General features: G+C 35.8%; 3 protein-coding genes across 4 annotated transcripts; all 3 read right to left on the reverse strand.

Moving 5' to 3' along the window:
• Window positions 1-40: 40 nt before the first annotated feature.
• LOC110813528 (Disease resistance-responsive (dirigent-like protein) family protein) lies at window positions 41-1069 on the reverse strand. Its single transcript, XM_022040709.2, has one exon. It carries the CDS (start codon window positions 807-809, stop codon window positions 258-260), a length of 552 nt encoding a protein of 183 aa, XP_021896401.1. The 5' UTR covers window positions 810-1069; the 3' UTR covers window positions 41-257.
• A 147-nt stretch (window positions 1070-1216) lies between these two features.
• On the reverse strand, window positions 1217-10455 carry LOC110813527 (DNA-directed RNA polymerase subunit beta (DUF616)). Of its 2 annotated transcripts, XM_088207452.1 has the most exons (8): window positions 9580-10455; window positions 8558-8775; window positions 8199-8375; window positions 7963-8118; window positions 4907-5183; window positions 2929-3174; window positions 2321-2518; window positions 1217-1572 (listed from the first exon to the last, which is right to left on the reverse strand). In XM_088207452.1, exons 1-6 carry the CDS (start codon window positions 9950-9952, stop codon window positions 2942-2944), a joined length of 1434 nt encoding a protein of 477 aa, XP_088063578.1. In that variant the 5' UTR covers window positions 9953-10455; the 3' UTR covers window positions 1217-1572; window positions 2321-2518; window positions 2929-2941. The 2 variants fall into 2 exon arrangements, with proteins under 2 accessions (XP_088063578.1, XP_021896400.2); XM_022040708.2 differs by having other exon boundaries at window positions 2321-3174.
• A 1889-nt stretch (window positions 10456-12344) lies between these two features.
• RPS9 (ribosomal protein S9) lies at window positions 12345-14616 on the reverse strand. Its single transcript, XM_022040844.2, has 2 exons — window positions 14116-14616; window positions 12345-12858 (listed from the first exon to the last, which is right to left on the reverse strand). Exons 1-2 carry the CDS (start codon window positions 14446-14448, stop codon window positions 12571-12573), a joined length of 621 nt encoding a protein of 206 aa, XP_021896536.1. The 5' UTR covers window positions 14449-14616; the 3' UTR covers window positions 12345-12570.
• Between the last annotated feature and the right edge of the window lie 135 nt (window positions 14617-14751).

A 14751-nucleotide genomic window follows, 5' to 3' on the forward strand; every position in this document is an offset into this window, starting at 1 on the left:
TAAAAATTACATTTCAACCAATCAAACTAATATATAAATATGAATAAAATGACTACTGCCTTAAATTTATTATTGGGATGATGAAAATGGCATAAGAAACTATCGAATAATATTGCCTACAATCAGAAAATAAAAATCTTTACCAAAATGTGTAAAATGACTGACTGGGATCACTCTCAACTCATAGAAGATATATAGTTAAATTAACAGACCAAAATATACTGTACGTACGTGTAATAAACAAAATATTATAGTGATCATCCAGAGATTGTCTGAGACCGATTAGGAAATCTAAGATGAAGCTTCACACGGTAAGTTGCATGGACCTCATCAGTTCCTTTATTGGTCTGTAAGAAGACAGCAATTCCACGAGCAAAAGCGAAAGAACCTGTTCCTCCCACAACACTCAACTCTTGTGTGTTCTTGTGGGCGACAGACTTGGCTTGGAGACCCACGCTGCCTGAGTATTTGGGTGTATCAAAAGTAAGATAGATGACGTTGAAGATCGAGTGTGCAAAATGGTCAATTGGTATAATAAAGCCTTGAGCCTTGCCAACAACCTGGGAAGTGTTATCTGGTCCTTCCGTTAATGTACGGTGAAAGATAAATGCGCCAGCAACGCCATCAGCTGCTGTTGGCTGGAATTTAGTGGTTGCAACGTGTGGCTGCTGAATGTACAAGGATAGAGCAAACCAAGGCCTGGCAGATGTTGCGGGTTTCTTATGAGCTGCTGGTGAGAAGAGAGCCAACAAAACCACCACCAATATCGCTGACAACACGGCCAAGCAAAATATGATTCTTGATAGCATATTTTACCACAACTTATTCGCATGCCAGGACTACCTCCTACTTTCACTTTAATAGATTTCCTCTTCAACAAAATTCCAACTTGTTCTGACCACCTAATCCATTCCTTTACTCCTACTTCCCCAACTAAACCTGTACAACTTTCAGGTCTCAACTACGAAACTGTTGACTCCAGTACCTGCTCCACCTCTTCCCTTCATAACTCCCAATGCTATAAGATGCACCATGAATCATCACCCATCTATGAAACGTGTTGTAACCAACGCATTGTTGACCACTAAATACAAGTAAAAGCGAGAGATGCATTGCCTACGCTGCCTACCTCATCATCTCTACTTCACCCTTAATGAAATTTGTCTTCCTGCTCAATACAGAAGATGGGAGGAGAATACTTCCATTCACATCACCCTGCCGTTTCAATGTTCATAAATAAATTGAAGATGATCCTACATAATCTTTTTAACAATATGTCTATCTTTCTCCAACAGAAAAAAAATCATTGGTCTTCAAACAGTATAGCATTCAGATATTTGAAGGGATCAAAGAATTACACAAAGTTACAAACACACTTATCCGTAGGACAATCCGCTCCACCATCCTTTTCATTCTTCCTGCTACATATTTTTGTGAAGGTCCACCACTCTACTTCAGCTTACAACTAAGCTGACGAAGAACACTGAATGTGGTAACAGGATAAGCATCCACTACCTGACGCATAACAATCACATCTCTCCAATTTGCCTCCCATTTTGCAGTGCACTGCACCTGAAACCAAACCAAATCAACAGTAAGGCAAGACTGCTACCCTAAAAATCTTTTATTTAATTAACAACTGCTCATGAAGTTGCAGGAGACTAGCTGGGCCATGCAGCACCGACACCCACACTACCCAGCATCATAAAAAGATGAAAGCCGAGAAAAATTACCTGCAGAAGTACAACAACTAGTAGAAGACTAACAAGAGACCAGTAATAGCAATATAGCCAAAATGTAAAAAGAAAAAAAAAAAAGATAATAAGCCAGAACCTCTCATACACTTAGATTGATCAACTGGAGTTAATCAAGTAAAATTTCCAACCCAAAAAACTCTATTAACAATCCTGAGATAGGGCCATGGTGGTAAGCTGAGCTGATTATTGTCAGACTTCTTATTGGAGAGACCCAGTCTCCAGCATTTACAATGGCATTTACCTACTTTTTTTCCAAAAAAAACCTAATTTAGAAGCGAGTAAAGAAATAGGAAACTATTATGTACATCAAAAACTTTAGATTCATCATTTTTCTCCTGAATGCCTAACAAAACATGAAGACTCATTGAATAAAATATCTATATTACAGGAATCACAAAATCCATCCCTTTGCATTACTAATCGATATGACAAACGAACAAAAGACTGCTACAGAAACAAAGCTCTGGAAGAATCAAATACTTAAATCAGAGACCAAAATTTTCATAAAACTTGTTTTTTCGGTGCATCAGCCCAATTCAAAATAATCCTCATAGTCATATTACCTGCAATCTGCTTGACCAGTGTAGGAAATAATGTATGTCCTTGACCATTTCCCCATCCTTCAACATCAATTCAACTGATGTCAACAGTAGAACACCTTAAAGTCAAGCAACACTAGTCACAATACAAACTCCCTTATCAAAATGTTCTTGAATGAATCCAAACCAAAAGGAGTCTTAGAGCCATGTATCTTCCTACTTCTGGTCACAGAATCCAGAAGAAAAGTCATGAGACCAGATATCTCTACTAGGTATATATTAAGTATGTGCTTTCAATATAAAAATTACAATAAGATCACAAGAATCTTTTTTTTAAATAAAGATATCACAAGAATATTACCAACCGCATGAGATGGATTCTGACTAAATAGACAAAAAACACCCAATGGAATCCTTCAAATCGAAATGCCGGATTCAATAGATGGTCTACCAATTTTGCAGACCCAAAGAATAAAGAATTTAACAGAAGAAAGTGAGGAGGGGAGAATATAATGTGACAGGGAGAGAAGAAAAAGGAATACCAGGAGACAAATTTACACTAATTTAAACATATAGCATCAGATGATAAAAATATCTCCTCCACTTCTGAAAAAGAAATTATGAAGTGGTACCAGAGCCCTATCGTCAACTTATCAAAGGCTTAGCTTTGCGAATATGGCCCATGCTATTAACAAGATCTTTGCGGGTGCAAACAGGGAACATATTGATATGCTTGAGAACTTTCAGTCGCCATAGAACATATGGAAAGCTTAACTGATCCCGAGAAGTGAATCGAACCACCTCATTGAACCAGAGGCACATCAGTAAATTAGTCAATGGTGTATGTTCCCTCACAATAACAGAAGCCTCAGATAAAGCTGCATAAAACAACAATCTGATCAATGATGAATACACAAGATTACCCATAAAAAACGGTCAATGTAATATCCTCTGCTGATATAAGTATGCTAATGTGTTTGGCTTTCCCTAAAATAATTTTTAGGATGAATTATAATAGTCCTTAAGATTTGGGTATAAAAACAATTGGGTTCACGATTTTAAAACAATAACAATCTAATCCTTAAAAAAATTTACAATTGCAAAATTCGAAAAAGAAAAAGAACTTAATCATAAACTCTGTGCAAAACTTATGCTCTTCTTAGTACTACAATCTTAGTGTCTGTTTACTTGGGCTTCTGCTTCTGCTTCTGCTTCTGCTATCAAAAAGCAAGAGCCCAACCAAATGCTAGAAAAGAAAAGTGCTTTTACAAAAGTAAAACCTGTTTTTTGTTTTTCATAAAGATAAAATCAAAAGTTAAAAATAGATATATTTGAAAATGATTTGCATTGTAGGAGCTATATAATATCTTTAATGAGTATATTTATTAACTTTACATTTCATCCATAAATAAATTTAGTACTTTTATGATAAAAATATAATATTAGTTCATTATCAATAATTTTCTATCTATTGTAAAGTATTTAAATAATATTAAATTAATATTTCAAATTATTAAAATTACTAGATTAATTTTTTAAAAAAATATTATTATTCAAATAATTACAGTAATTGATTTTTATTGCTACATATATTTTATCGTTTCAATATTTATTATTAAATTTATAACATTATTAGACACGGTCAAGCCAAAAAGATCCTTAGTGTTGTTTTTACTTGATAATATTAGCTAAAACCATGAGTTTTTTCCTTTTCTCATAACGAATTGCTTGTTATCAAAGTAAAAAGTTATTTTCAAAGCACTTCTACCAGCTCACAGCATAAGCACTAACCAAACCAAACAGACCCTTATTGTTATTTTTTACTTGACAATATTAGCTACCATCATGACTTTTTCTGTGCCTTTGCTTGTCACCAAGCTGTTTTTTCTTATTTTCGAATCATGTAACTATCATGTAATATATATTAAACAATCATTTAAAATTTATTAAGAAACTGGACTTAATTGACATATAAAATTTTATAGAGGTAGTGGATTGTTATTCTCGAAAAGTTATGGACTAGTTACAATTATGCTGAAACCTTAAGATTTTTTATGCAATTTACCCTAATTTTGTCCACCCACTACCTCTCTGAAACCAGCTTTTCCCCATAAGTTTCAAGCTTTCATAAAAAGAATATATTTACATATATATATGGTTGACAGAAAATGCAGGTTTGGATCCAAGAAAGGTTTCAAAAATCACATTCATTGTGTTTCCCAGTAGAGAGCTTCATTCACATCAAGGTCATTATTAGAGATGCGCAAAACTGCACCAAAAATAATATCTAGAAGCCAGGCATAACAAGGCAGGAAAAAAATAGTGGGCACGGGTAAAAGGACCAAAGAGAATATGCCAAATGGGTGTATATGCAATAAAATTGTAAAAATGAAAAGATTCAAGTAAAAGACAAAGGGCAGAGGAACAATCTAAATAAACAACGGCAGGTTACTAGTCAAAGATGTGAATCAAGAAAATTATTTTTGGAGAGAACTGATAAGGAGAGATCTACTCAATTATGAAGCATCACTTAGCCTACCTTTGTTTTTGGAAGTTTCTTGCTTTGACCTATGTTTATATTAGATCAAGAAACAGCACATGCAAGCATACCTTTCTTTCCATTAAATCTCTTATCCTCCGGAAATTTATCATGGCGATATTGAGTCAATTGTACATCAACCTCTTCCTGGGTAGCCTTGTGCTTCTTGACAACAGCCTTGGCCTCATCATACACACTGCTCCGAGCTCCATGCTCAGATATTGCAATCACAGAATTTGATTGCCAAAGAAGAGCCTCTAGCACTCCTAAAGGGTCCCTCCTAAATTGAGATTTTGAATCCACCCAAATGGAATACTTTGCGTTTGGGAAGAGACGATGGGCCAACATCTGATGACAAAAAAGATATCAGTATTCACTGCAAGATGGTCAACATATTAACTCATATGAATGAATAGAAACCAAATATGTGATAAGGTGTACAACAAATCGACCTCTGATTCATGCATGATAGACAACTATGACCCCAAGACTATTTCATATCGATTGAGATGAGCCATTCTTATCTACAATTCAGTTGGGATGAAGTATGATAAAAAGGCTTTCAAAGAAGATCAATGAAGTTTAAAGTCCAAAATCAATCTCATAATAGAAAATTTTGTTAAGAAATAAACATGGTAATTAGTTCGGAATTGAGACCATCATCATCAATCATTGGTTCCTTTCCCTATGTGATAATGAACACCTGAGCGATCTCCTTTCATGTTGTTGTAAAGGGAGAAGGCTTTGCGATTCAGCTATTGGTTATTTGGGTGTCAAGTGGTTGTCATGCGGTTCAACTCGAAATGAGCTTTTAGCTTGAGATGGTCTTTGCTGTCATAAAAGCAAAAAAAAGCTTCTATCCCTTATCCCTCATGCCATCTTTTGGACTTTATTGAAAAAAGAAAATGAAAAGAAATAGGAGTGTGTTGGAATATTTAATTTATTTTCTTTGATGGTGAAACATGACGGCAAAGATAGCAGGGAAAAATGGAAGAACAGTAGAAAGAAAGAAGAATCCAGAGCTTGGAAATGAAGGAAGAAGAAGAAGAAGAAGAAAAGAAGATGGCAGTAAAAAATAATAATATATATGGCAGCAGCCATATGTATGTATATATATGTAGGACAGCAGTAAGTTTTTTAAAAAAAAGCAAGGGAGAAAAGGGAAAAAGCAAGGCGGTAATCTGGCCACCTTATATGCCACCTTGCCAGCTTATATTATATATATATATATATAGAGTCGCAGCTATAGATATATATATTATATATGTTTGGTGGCAACCATGAGGACCGCCTCTTGGTTGCCTATAAATATGGCCATAGGCCATATGGAAAAAGTTCAGAGATGAGATTGAGAGAGTCTTGAGTGGGAACGACGAAGAACTGAGATTGAGAGTCTTGAGTGAGAGAGATGTGTAAGAGCTGAGATTGAGAGAGTCTTGAGTGTGAGAGAGACAGAAAGTTTGGATAGTGAGGTGAAGAAGAAAAAAAGGATTTAGAGAGTGAGTGGTTAATTTCAACAAGTTACGTATAACGGGTTTGGGGTATAAAATTTTGTCTTGTAAGTGTTGTAAGATTTTTGTATTCTTTTTATCAATAAAAATTTGAGTGTCTGTTTGATTATCCAATTTATTTTCCTTTGCCAATTACAACAAATTTAAATTGCCAACAGAGTGTCTTTGAAAGCATCAGATCTAATTTTGCTAGTTTTAGAGACCAGTGGTTACAGACCTTAAGTATTTTGTTTAAAGGATGCACTCTGGTGCCTTTTAATACTATTCTTCCTTTTCTTGTAAAAAAAAAAGTCATGGTAATTTAAATGAGACTTCACAAACTGATAGAAGTGAGCATAAGAAAATGCTGGACTGGCTCAAGGGTAAGAAAGAAACCTGCCGAAGTGATCTAGAACAACCACTTAACAATCACAATACCACCAACTGGTACCATACTGACAATACTACTTTAACAAATAAAGACAGAAAGAGAAGGAATAGAAGGAGAAGAGAGAGCTTAAGCAAAGATGAGGTAGGAGTGGGAGAAAGGAAAAAGAAAAGACGGAAGAGAATGGAGCAGAAACTAGAATTTTAATAAGAAATTATTTAAATTCTATTCCAAAATAATATAGATCCAAGATTTCTCAGTTAGTGCTTATAAGTATCTTTAAGCATTTCATTTCATTTACCCATCGGATAAAGAAATAAACAGGATGTTTCTTAGGTACTCCAAAATAATTTTAAGCAGGGAAAAAATTCACGTTTTTCTACCTTTTCTTAGGTGCTTATGTTTTTATTTAAATTAATTTATAATTTTCCTCTCAAACATAAATGTTTTTTTTTTTTTTTTTGTTAAAAGATACATTTACAACTTAATTTACTATGGTTTCACCTTATTGCAATTCAAACTCTGGTTTCTTATCCCCATTCAGGATTGTGTGGTTTGGATTTTTGTCATTCCACATATAAGAACCATTAGTTCTTTAGGCTATTGTCTTGCAATTTTTAGTCTTTCCCATAATTTTGATAAATCTAATCTTGTCACATGTTCGTATTTAGAAGCCCGTAAACGTGCAAATATCCTCCAACAATTTAATGAATTCATGTAAAATGAAGGGGAAAAAACCAAAATAAAAGATATTTAACTGTTAAAAAAAGCCGTTTAGTAAAACTACAACATATGAAAATATGAAATTCTAAATTTCATTTTCTTTAAATATGTTTAAGAATTTAAAATGCATCTCTTTCAGTAGTCCCAAACACCCTCTTAGTCATCCTGCAGATCCTAAGAAAGAAAATAAGACAAAAATATATAACCAAGATAACTCCTAAATCTGGCTAATGTTTCCTAAATAGCCTATATAAGGGGGGAAAATGTAAATAGCATAATCAAATAAATGCAAAAATATTTTATATTATTAAAAAAAATATCAGGAACACATTCCCAATAAGCCAGAAGACAGAATTTTCTCAGTTCTACATCAGGAACACATTCTCTATGAGCTAGAAGACAGAATTCTCCATAGCAAAAAGGGCAAACATATTACTCGGTAGAATCAGGAATATGAACTATATAGTTGCAAGAAATAATTCTTAAAAAACCAGTGAATGATATCAGCAGGTAAAGAAAATTATACCTTTGGGATTTTACCATTTAATCTTTGGTCCACAAATGGGAGATCACGTACAACTACAATACGCCATTTCCCTATAAATTTGTCATCACCAATTTTATTCCCCTGTGACTCCTGCGTTGCAAGAGTAATTTCATCCCAAAATGCAACATAACAAACCTGCATCCACAAGTTTCATAATATATATGAATACAAGGAGACAAAAAACACCATGTTGGTTACCTATAGCAGCTGCTAACCTTTCGAAGTGATGCCTCTACCATTCCAATAGGTTGGTAAAGGTCGTCTCCACCTCCAAATGCACAAGTAGACACCACAACTTTGCATCTTTCCATAAAACTTTTATCCTCATCTGAAAGTCTAAACCCTCCATTTTTACTGTAAAAGCCACAATGTACCGGGACTGTCTCACCCACCTGCAAGTAAAAATTTAGTGAGGACATAAGCAACAACCAACAAACTAAAAGCATTTTTAGATAATTACAAGAATGCAGAATTCATGATGCTTTGTAAGAAGTGCACTTCTTAGTAGCCAGATCCCTAAATTTTGCAGTTACTTCCAAAATGTTTTTTAAGTTTATGAGATGAAGCTGATAACCTTAAAACTTTTCTCTCTCTGATCGAGAGTTTGGTTTCCTGTAAATAAGTTAAATCTTGTACTATTACTGCTGTGTCGAGAAAGGATTGTGTTCTCTGCCACATAGGATGTGTCATTTTCTGATATGTATTCGAGTTTTTTAACAATACTACTGGCTTCTTCACCAACAGGAATTTCCAGATGCTCAAGTTCTTCAGGAGAGATGAGCTTCAAGCAACCTGATATGATCCACAAAAATATGCTTAAATTTTTATGTGTTAGCTCGTGAAAGATTAAAACAACAGCAGAATAGTTCGTTGTCCTTTGAACAGAAGTATCATTGTGGTAAGTCTTGACATACCTTACACAAAAACAAAAGTCCCAAAGCCATTGATTCTCAAACAGTCAACACTTTCCTTCTTCTGTTATACTAAATAAAATTATAAGTATTTGTCTAGTCTATAATTACATTGGAAATTATAAGTTCGTAAAAGCATCGAAGATTTTGCATATAATTTTAATATAAGGAGACATGTCTATCCCCAGTATGCAGCAACGAACCCATTTTCAATTTTCAAGACAGATTGAGACCCATAGTCAAAACAGGCTGATGTTTGTTACACGTAACCATAAAAAGGGAGAAAAAGCATGCTCTTAGGGCAAACATTCCCAAGCATTACAAGTGAAAAGTTCACATTTCGATGGACATACTTTACCAGAATGGGAAAGAAAGCTAGGAGGTCAGTTTAACTAATTTGGAGATTTCTAGACAAGGACATGAAGCTGGACTGATCAGATTAATAAAGTGTTTGGTTATTTGATAGAAAGGACTCAATAACTCTTTCAGCCCCTCATGAGCCCAAAGAAAAACTGACAATTCTATCAAAGCTCCAGATGGCTAAAGTTACAGATTGTTGTGCTGGTGGCAGAGGACTCCGAGTAGCAATGTTAATTAAAGATGAACAATGCCAGAAGAACCAATTCAAGGAAAACAAATTTACCCATTAATTAATTCAAACAAATAGAATTCAGAAACCGCTTACGTTCTCTTACGCCGCCAATGACCCGAGTAGTTGGATCTAACCGATTCAAATTGTTTTCCGTTTTCTTATTTGTACTCGGCTTTGTCACTGTATTAGATTTCGATTTCTCCATAAGATGAGGCTCCTTCAATATTGGACCGGGTTTCCTGCTAATCCTTGTGGCCTCAAATAACAATAATCCAGCAGCAAGAAGGATGATCAAGACCGTCCAGTATCTGAGGAGGAACCTCAGAAGTTGACGAGGGAATCCATTGTTCAATTGATGACTAGGTTTCTTGCGCTTTCTACGAACCCGAGCACGCGCTCGACTGAGTTCGTCAATGTCATCCTCCGATACTGAAATCGACACGCTGTTGTTACCGCTGCCGAACATCGAAGACGACAGTGGATATAGAAATTACAGAGACTGAGATGCAACAATGAAATTGAAGACCGGAGAAGCTAGGGTTTGAGGGAGAATAGTGACAATGGTCAAGAGTTGGCAACTAAGTAGGAAGCAGAGAAAGCCTCCGGCGACTGGCAGATAACGGAGGGATTGCGTGACTTCCGTTCGCGACGAATGAAAGCAGAGGAGATTCGTGCGCTGGATTTCGGCCGGCCCCGACGGTAGCCGACAGGATAGATGCGTGTCTTGGGGAAGGGTGAAAAGAAGGAGAAGAAAATGGGAGGATGAGATTTGAGAGATCTTTTGTGAGTGCTCTTCGCTTGACAGTGATGATAGAAGAAGAAAGGCGAGGAAGAGAATATATGTCGATAACGGTGCGGTAGAAGAATATGGGAGTTAGATGGGGAGAAGGGATGAAAACAGGGGGGGTGTCATTGATGAGAAACAGAGAGAGCTGATGCAGAGAGTTGAGGAATGAAGGAAAAAGCACCAGGAGTTATAATAATTATTAATTTTTTTGATAAAATAATTATAAAAGTGCTCTAGAATTTTTTGGTTTTCCTTTTCTTAGTACAATTTTATTTTTAGATAACTAGAATTTTGTGATTATTTTTATTTTTAATTTTCTCAGATTTTCTCAACCCAAAACCAATCTGCCCCCAAATTTAATTACAAATTAATCCAATTTGATCAGTTAATTTATTAAATCCATCATATTGCAGTCTTTGGTTCATCCCTCCTCCTTTTGTCTTCCTGCTTCTTACCTGGAAGAAGCTTATGCTGGAATCCCACATGCCTTCTGCTATTGTATCCATCGTGCGGGTTTCAAAAATTTTACATACAAATCAACTATTAGCTGAGTAATTAATTACTTAGTCTCTCTGGTCAAGTGTAGTTTTGAATTATAAGCTGGTTGTTTTTTGTTTTTGTAAGACTGATGACAAATCAAAACCAGGTCGTTTCTCGTAACTTTAGCTCGTTCGGTTCTTAAACTAAAATATGGGGCTACTGAAATACATAAATGATTCCGTGGGTGAACAAGATTTCAATGTAATGTGCTAATCGTTAAAATGGAAGTATGTCCGAGCCCGAACCAAATGAGCCTAATTGATTCAAGCTTACTTAATGTTGATTGACATTAAAACACATGTTGATCTAACATTACATACACCTCTGCAGGATGATGTTTCCGAAAATTCTGTATAAGGGTACCCCCCAACATCTGTACTAACAGAGAAACTGTGGTAAGTGCACATCGTTTTACATTAAAAGAGAAATGCCCAGAAAACTTAAAAGTCAGGGTGAGTTCAAGTTTATTCCATTCATCCAACTTTGCCTATTTCTAGGCTTTGGTATCAAGAAAATTACTCTCTGAAGTGCATTTAACCAGTCACTAACCTCAGCCCGGGAAAAAGTTACCAGAATCCAGATAAGCATCTCAGAACATCATGCTAACTAAACAATTGCCACTGTTTATAAGTAGAAGATGAACAAATTTATTTCAAAATCTTTTAATGTCAAAGCAGATTACCAAAATCCCATGCTCTCCTGCATCAGAAATTTTTGCATGACATCTTTTATTGTACATACTAGAGAAAATACTATGTTATTACAGCAGAAATAAGTTGTGGGGTATTTATCATTTTTTTTTTCACCACACACTACTTCATAGTAGGAAAACTTTGCAACAAATCAAACAACGAGAAAAAGCAACTCGATATCAGTGCAAAGAGAAAATCCCGTGAATAAACTATTTAGAAGAATCATATTTTCACTGTCAAAACAAACCAGAATCAAAAGCCAGGGCAAGCTATAATATCTAGGAAAAGAGTTAATAGAAGAAAACACAGACAAAGCTTAGGCCTCAGGCCTCGTTAAAGCATGCGTCACCATTGCAAAATGACGAAAGCAAACATGTCTCTTAATTCTGTGTGGGAAAACCAGATAATGCATACATTATATTCAATATTCACACTCTTTTTAACAGACGTAAATATCAAAGTACCAACAACCCTCAAGCATTTCTGCATTTGGGTTAGTGGTGGTATTTTCCCTTTGTTGAGATTGTCCCAAAAATCTAGCAGCACATCGTAGTTAAAGTTTCCAATATTTTTATAAAAAAAATAATTAAAAAAAACCAAAGTACCAACACAGAAAAAAGTCAGCGGTTTCACCTCTTTTATATGGGGATCTAACAAATCAAATTTGATCCATATATTACAAGGTCCACCTAAATCATACTCTGGAATTACTTGTGATAAGTACTTTTCCTACTTTTTGCAGGTTCAAGAATCACCTCCAACATCTACTTCAGTAAAACCTCAAAAGGAAAAGAATATAACAGCAATATCAACCATTTGGAAGACACATCTACAGACTATATCCTTAACAATGCTTCTATTACGTACTTTAGCCGAAACAGAATCCGTCCTGGCTATATCTACATAAATGGAAAATCTTCAGGTAAGTATAGCTAAATGAATGAGATCCTAGCTTACAATGTAAGAGGCTTTTCTAAAGCACGGAGCAGGAACAGAATGAACAATTATAATAGTCAAAATGCAAATGGGAAAATGTTTACAAACCATCGCTCACAACCCTAGACCTCAACGCTTGGAGAATTGTGGGGCTTTACGAGCCTTCTTGAGGCCAACTTTCTTTCTCTCGACAACCCTCGAGTCCCTAGTCAGAAGCCCTTCCTTCTTTAAAGGGGACCTGTGGCTATCACTCACCTTCAGCAGGGCACGAGCAACACCGAGGGAAATTGCTTGAGCTTGACCAGAGAGCCCACCTCCATGAGCTTTGACAAACACATCATAGCTATTCTCATATCCCAGTGTTACTAATGGTACTTTAACATATTGAAGCCATAATGGATTCCCCTGAAGATACTCCTGCAAATGCATGACAAAGCCCTATTGTAAGAAGTGCTTCCCACCACAAATTTTTAATCATAGAGTCTATATACATGGAAAGTGGGAAAAAAACAAAAAACAAAAAACTGACACAGAACAGCAATTACAAAGACAAAGGAGATAGATCTATTAGACTTCAGGCATGAATAGGCTGCATGAGATGTAGAACATTACTTTCAAATTTTTTTGCAAAGAGGACTTAACCCATCAGTTGGCAAACAATAACCTTGATTTCCTTTGCAAGGTGCTCCTCCATTCCTCAAACATAGCTTACAGATTTCGTATAACACGCCCTTCTGCCATTTTATTAACATCAGCTGCATCTCAAAATTCCTAATCCAGAAGGGACTAGACCTTACCCTACATTATCCGGTGAACTTTGTCCTCCCTTCTTGAGATATAGCAAGCACCATTTCACTCATCCAGAAGTCAATTGTAAGCAACTGATGTTTATGACTAGATGAACCCACTAATCTCTTGGAATATGTTAAATATAACATAAGATCAAAGCGAAGTAACAGACTACTGCAATGAAATCATAGATATGCCCCGAATGCATATCTGATACCAGTTTTATAAATGAAAGCATTGCCCTACATGATGGTAAAGTCATTTATAAATTCTGCCCAAACCAAAAAAAAGTCATCAAAACCAAGTTATTATAACGTTTGCATTCTATTGATTCACTACGAAAACAGAATTTAACAATCAAACTAACTTGATTTTATACCAAGCACCACAAATTTTCCCCTAACGCACTAGAGGCATAAGCAAACGCGTCATATTAAACTATATGTTGAGTAGGAATACAATGAAAATAATAATATCTCCTTAATCCAGACGACCGAAAACGAAATTGCAATTTCGTTCTGGCAGAACAAAGTATCAACAACCTATATTTGCTATGCTACATTAGCTACAACTACAAACATTGTATGAACCATTATTTCCTAAAGCCAAAACTTGAAACACCTAGCGAATTAAAAAAAAAAAAGGAACTATTAGATGAAAGACGTTTGCAGAAATTCTTTATGCCATAGTCAATGTTATTCCGACCTTTCCGAGGAACTAAAGCTAGCTTCTTCTTCTTCTTCTTCTTTATAATTGCAAACAACACATACTTTCACAAGTTTCTCAAATTTCAAAAGAAAGAAAAAGGTAGACACGAAGGTCTCTTCTTCTTTTTCCTTTCTTTTCTCCAACATTTTTCAGTAATCAAACAGAAAATACAAGTACCTTGGCGTCACGGTAATTGATGATAACTTTTCCAGTTCCTTCCTGGAGTACAACGCGAGCAATAGCACATTTCCGGCGTCCAGTGCCGATAATCGTTTGAGCAGCAAAACCTCCTGGAAGCCTCGATTTCACATAATTCTTGAGGTCGACGGTCTCAGATTCGGTCGGCAAGGCTACCGAGGCAGCGATGGAGAGCGTGCGGCCCTTGGAGAGTGGCGCAATTGAGAGCGATTTCGGCCGGGAAACCGAGAGGCTGTTTGGTTTATGGGAAACCTGAGCGGAAAATGAGAGAGAAGAAAGGGAGGACGCCAGAGTAGATATTGAAAGTGCCATTTTTGAAATTTGGTTTGGCTATTGTTTTATCAGAGAGGTTCGTGATTGAAGGAAACCGGTGGTGGAACAGCGAGTGAAAAGGGGTAGCGAGCAGCGGGAGGCTGGGTGTTCAGGAAGAGGATAAAGTCGATGGAATTTACGATGATGCCCCGAGCAACAACCAGACGGGCCACAAGAAGGAGACGGTGCGTTTTGGCGTAGAATTTACCAACGGTAAGTAAAAAAAAATAAATAAATAAATAAAAAAAAAAAAAAAAACACAACCCTACAATAATCTATTTAAATGAAAAGTAAAAAATTTGA

Source organism: Carica papaya, chromosome 1 (genome assembly GCF_054855325.1).
Source record: "Carica papaya isolate Zhongbai chromosome 1, ASM5485532v1, whole genome shotgun sequence".
In the NCBI taxonomy this organism is placed as follows: domain Eukaryota; kingdom Viridiplantae; phylum Streptophyta; class Magnoliopsida; order Brassicales; family Caricaceae; genus Carica; species Carica papaya.

Excerpts from the sequence above, each read along its gene's own strand:
- LOC110813528 (XM_022040709.2), bottom strand. The coding sequence starts at position 809 with ATGCTATCAAGAATCATATTTTGCTTGGCCGTGTTGTCAGCGATATTG.
- RPS9 (XM_022040844.2), bottom strand. The coding sequence starts at position 14,448 with ATGGCACTTTCAATATCTACTCTGGCGTCCTCCCTTTCTTCTCTCTCA. Across the intron at positions 12,859-14,115 it reads TCAATTACCGTGACGCCAAG|GAGTATCTTCAGGGGAATCC; the intron begins GTACTTGTATTT and ends ATGCATTTGCAG.
- LOC110813527 (XM_088207452.1), bottom strand. The coding sequence starts at position 9,952 with ATGTTCGGCAGCGGTAACAACAGCGTGTCGATTTCAGTATCGGAGGAT. Across the intron at positions 8,376-8,557 it reads AGAGAGAGAAAAGTTTTAAG|GTGGGTGAGACAGTCCCGGT; the intron begins GTTATCAGCTTC and ends TTTTACTTGCAG. Across the intron at positions 3,175-4,906 it reads GAGATTTAATGGAAAGAAAG|CTTTATCTGAGGCTTCTGTT; the intron begins GTATGCTTGCAT and ends TGTTTTATGCAG.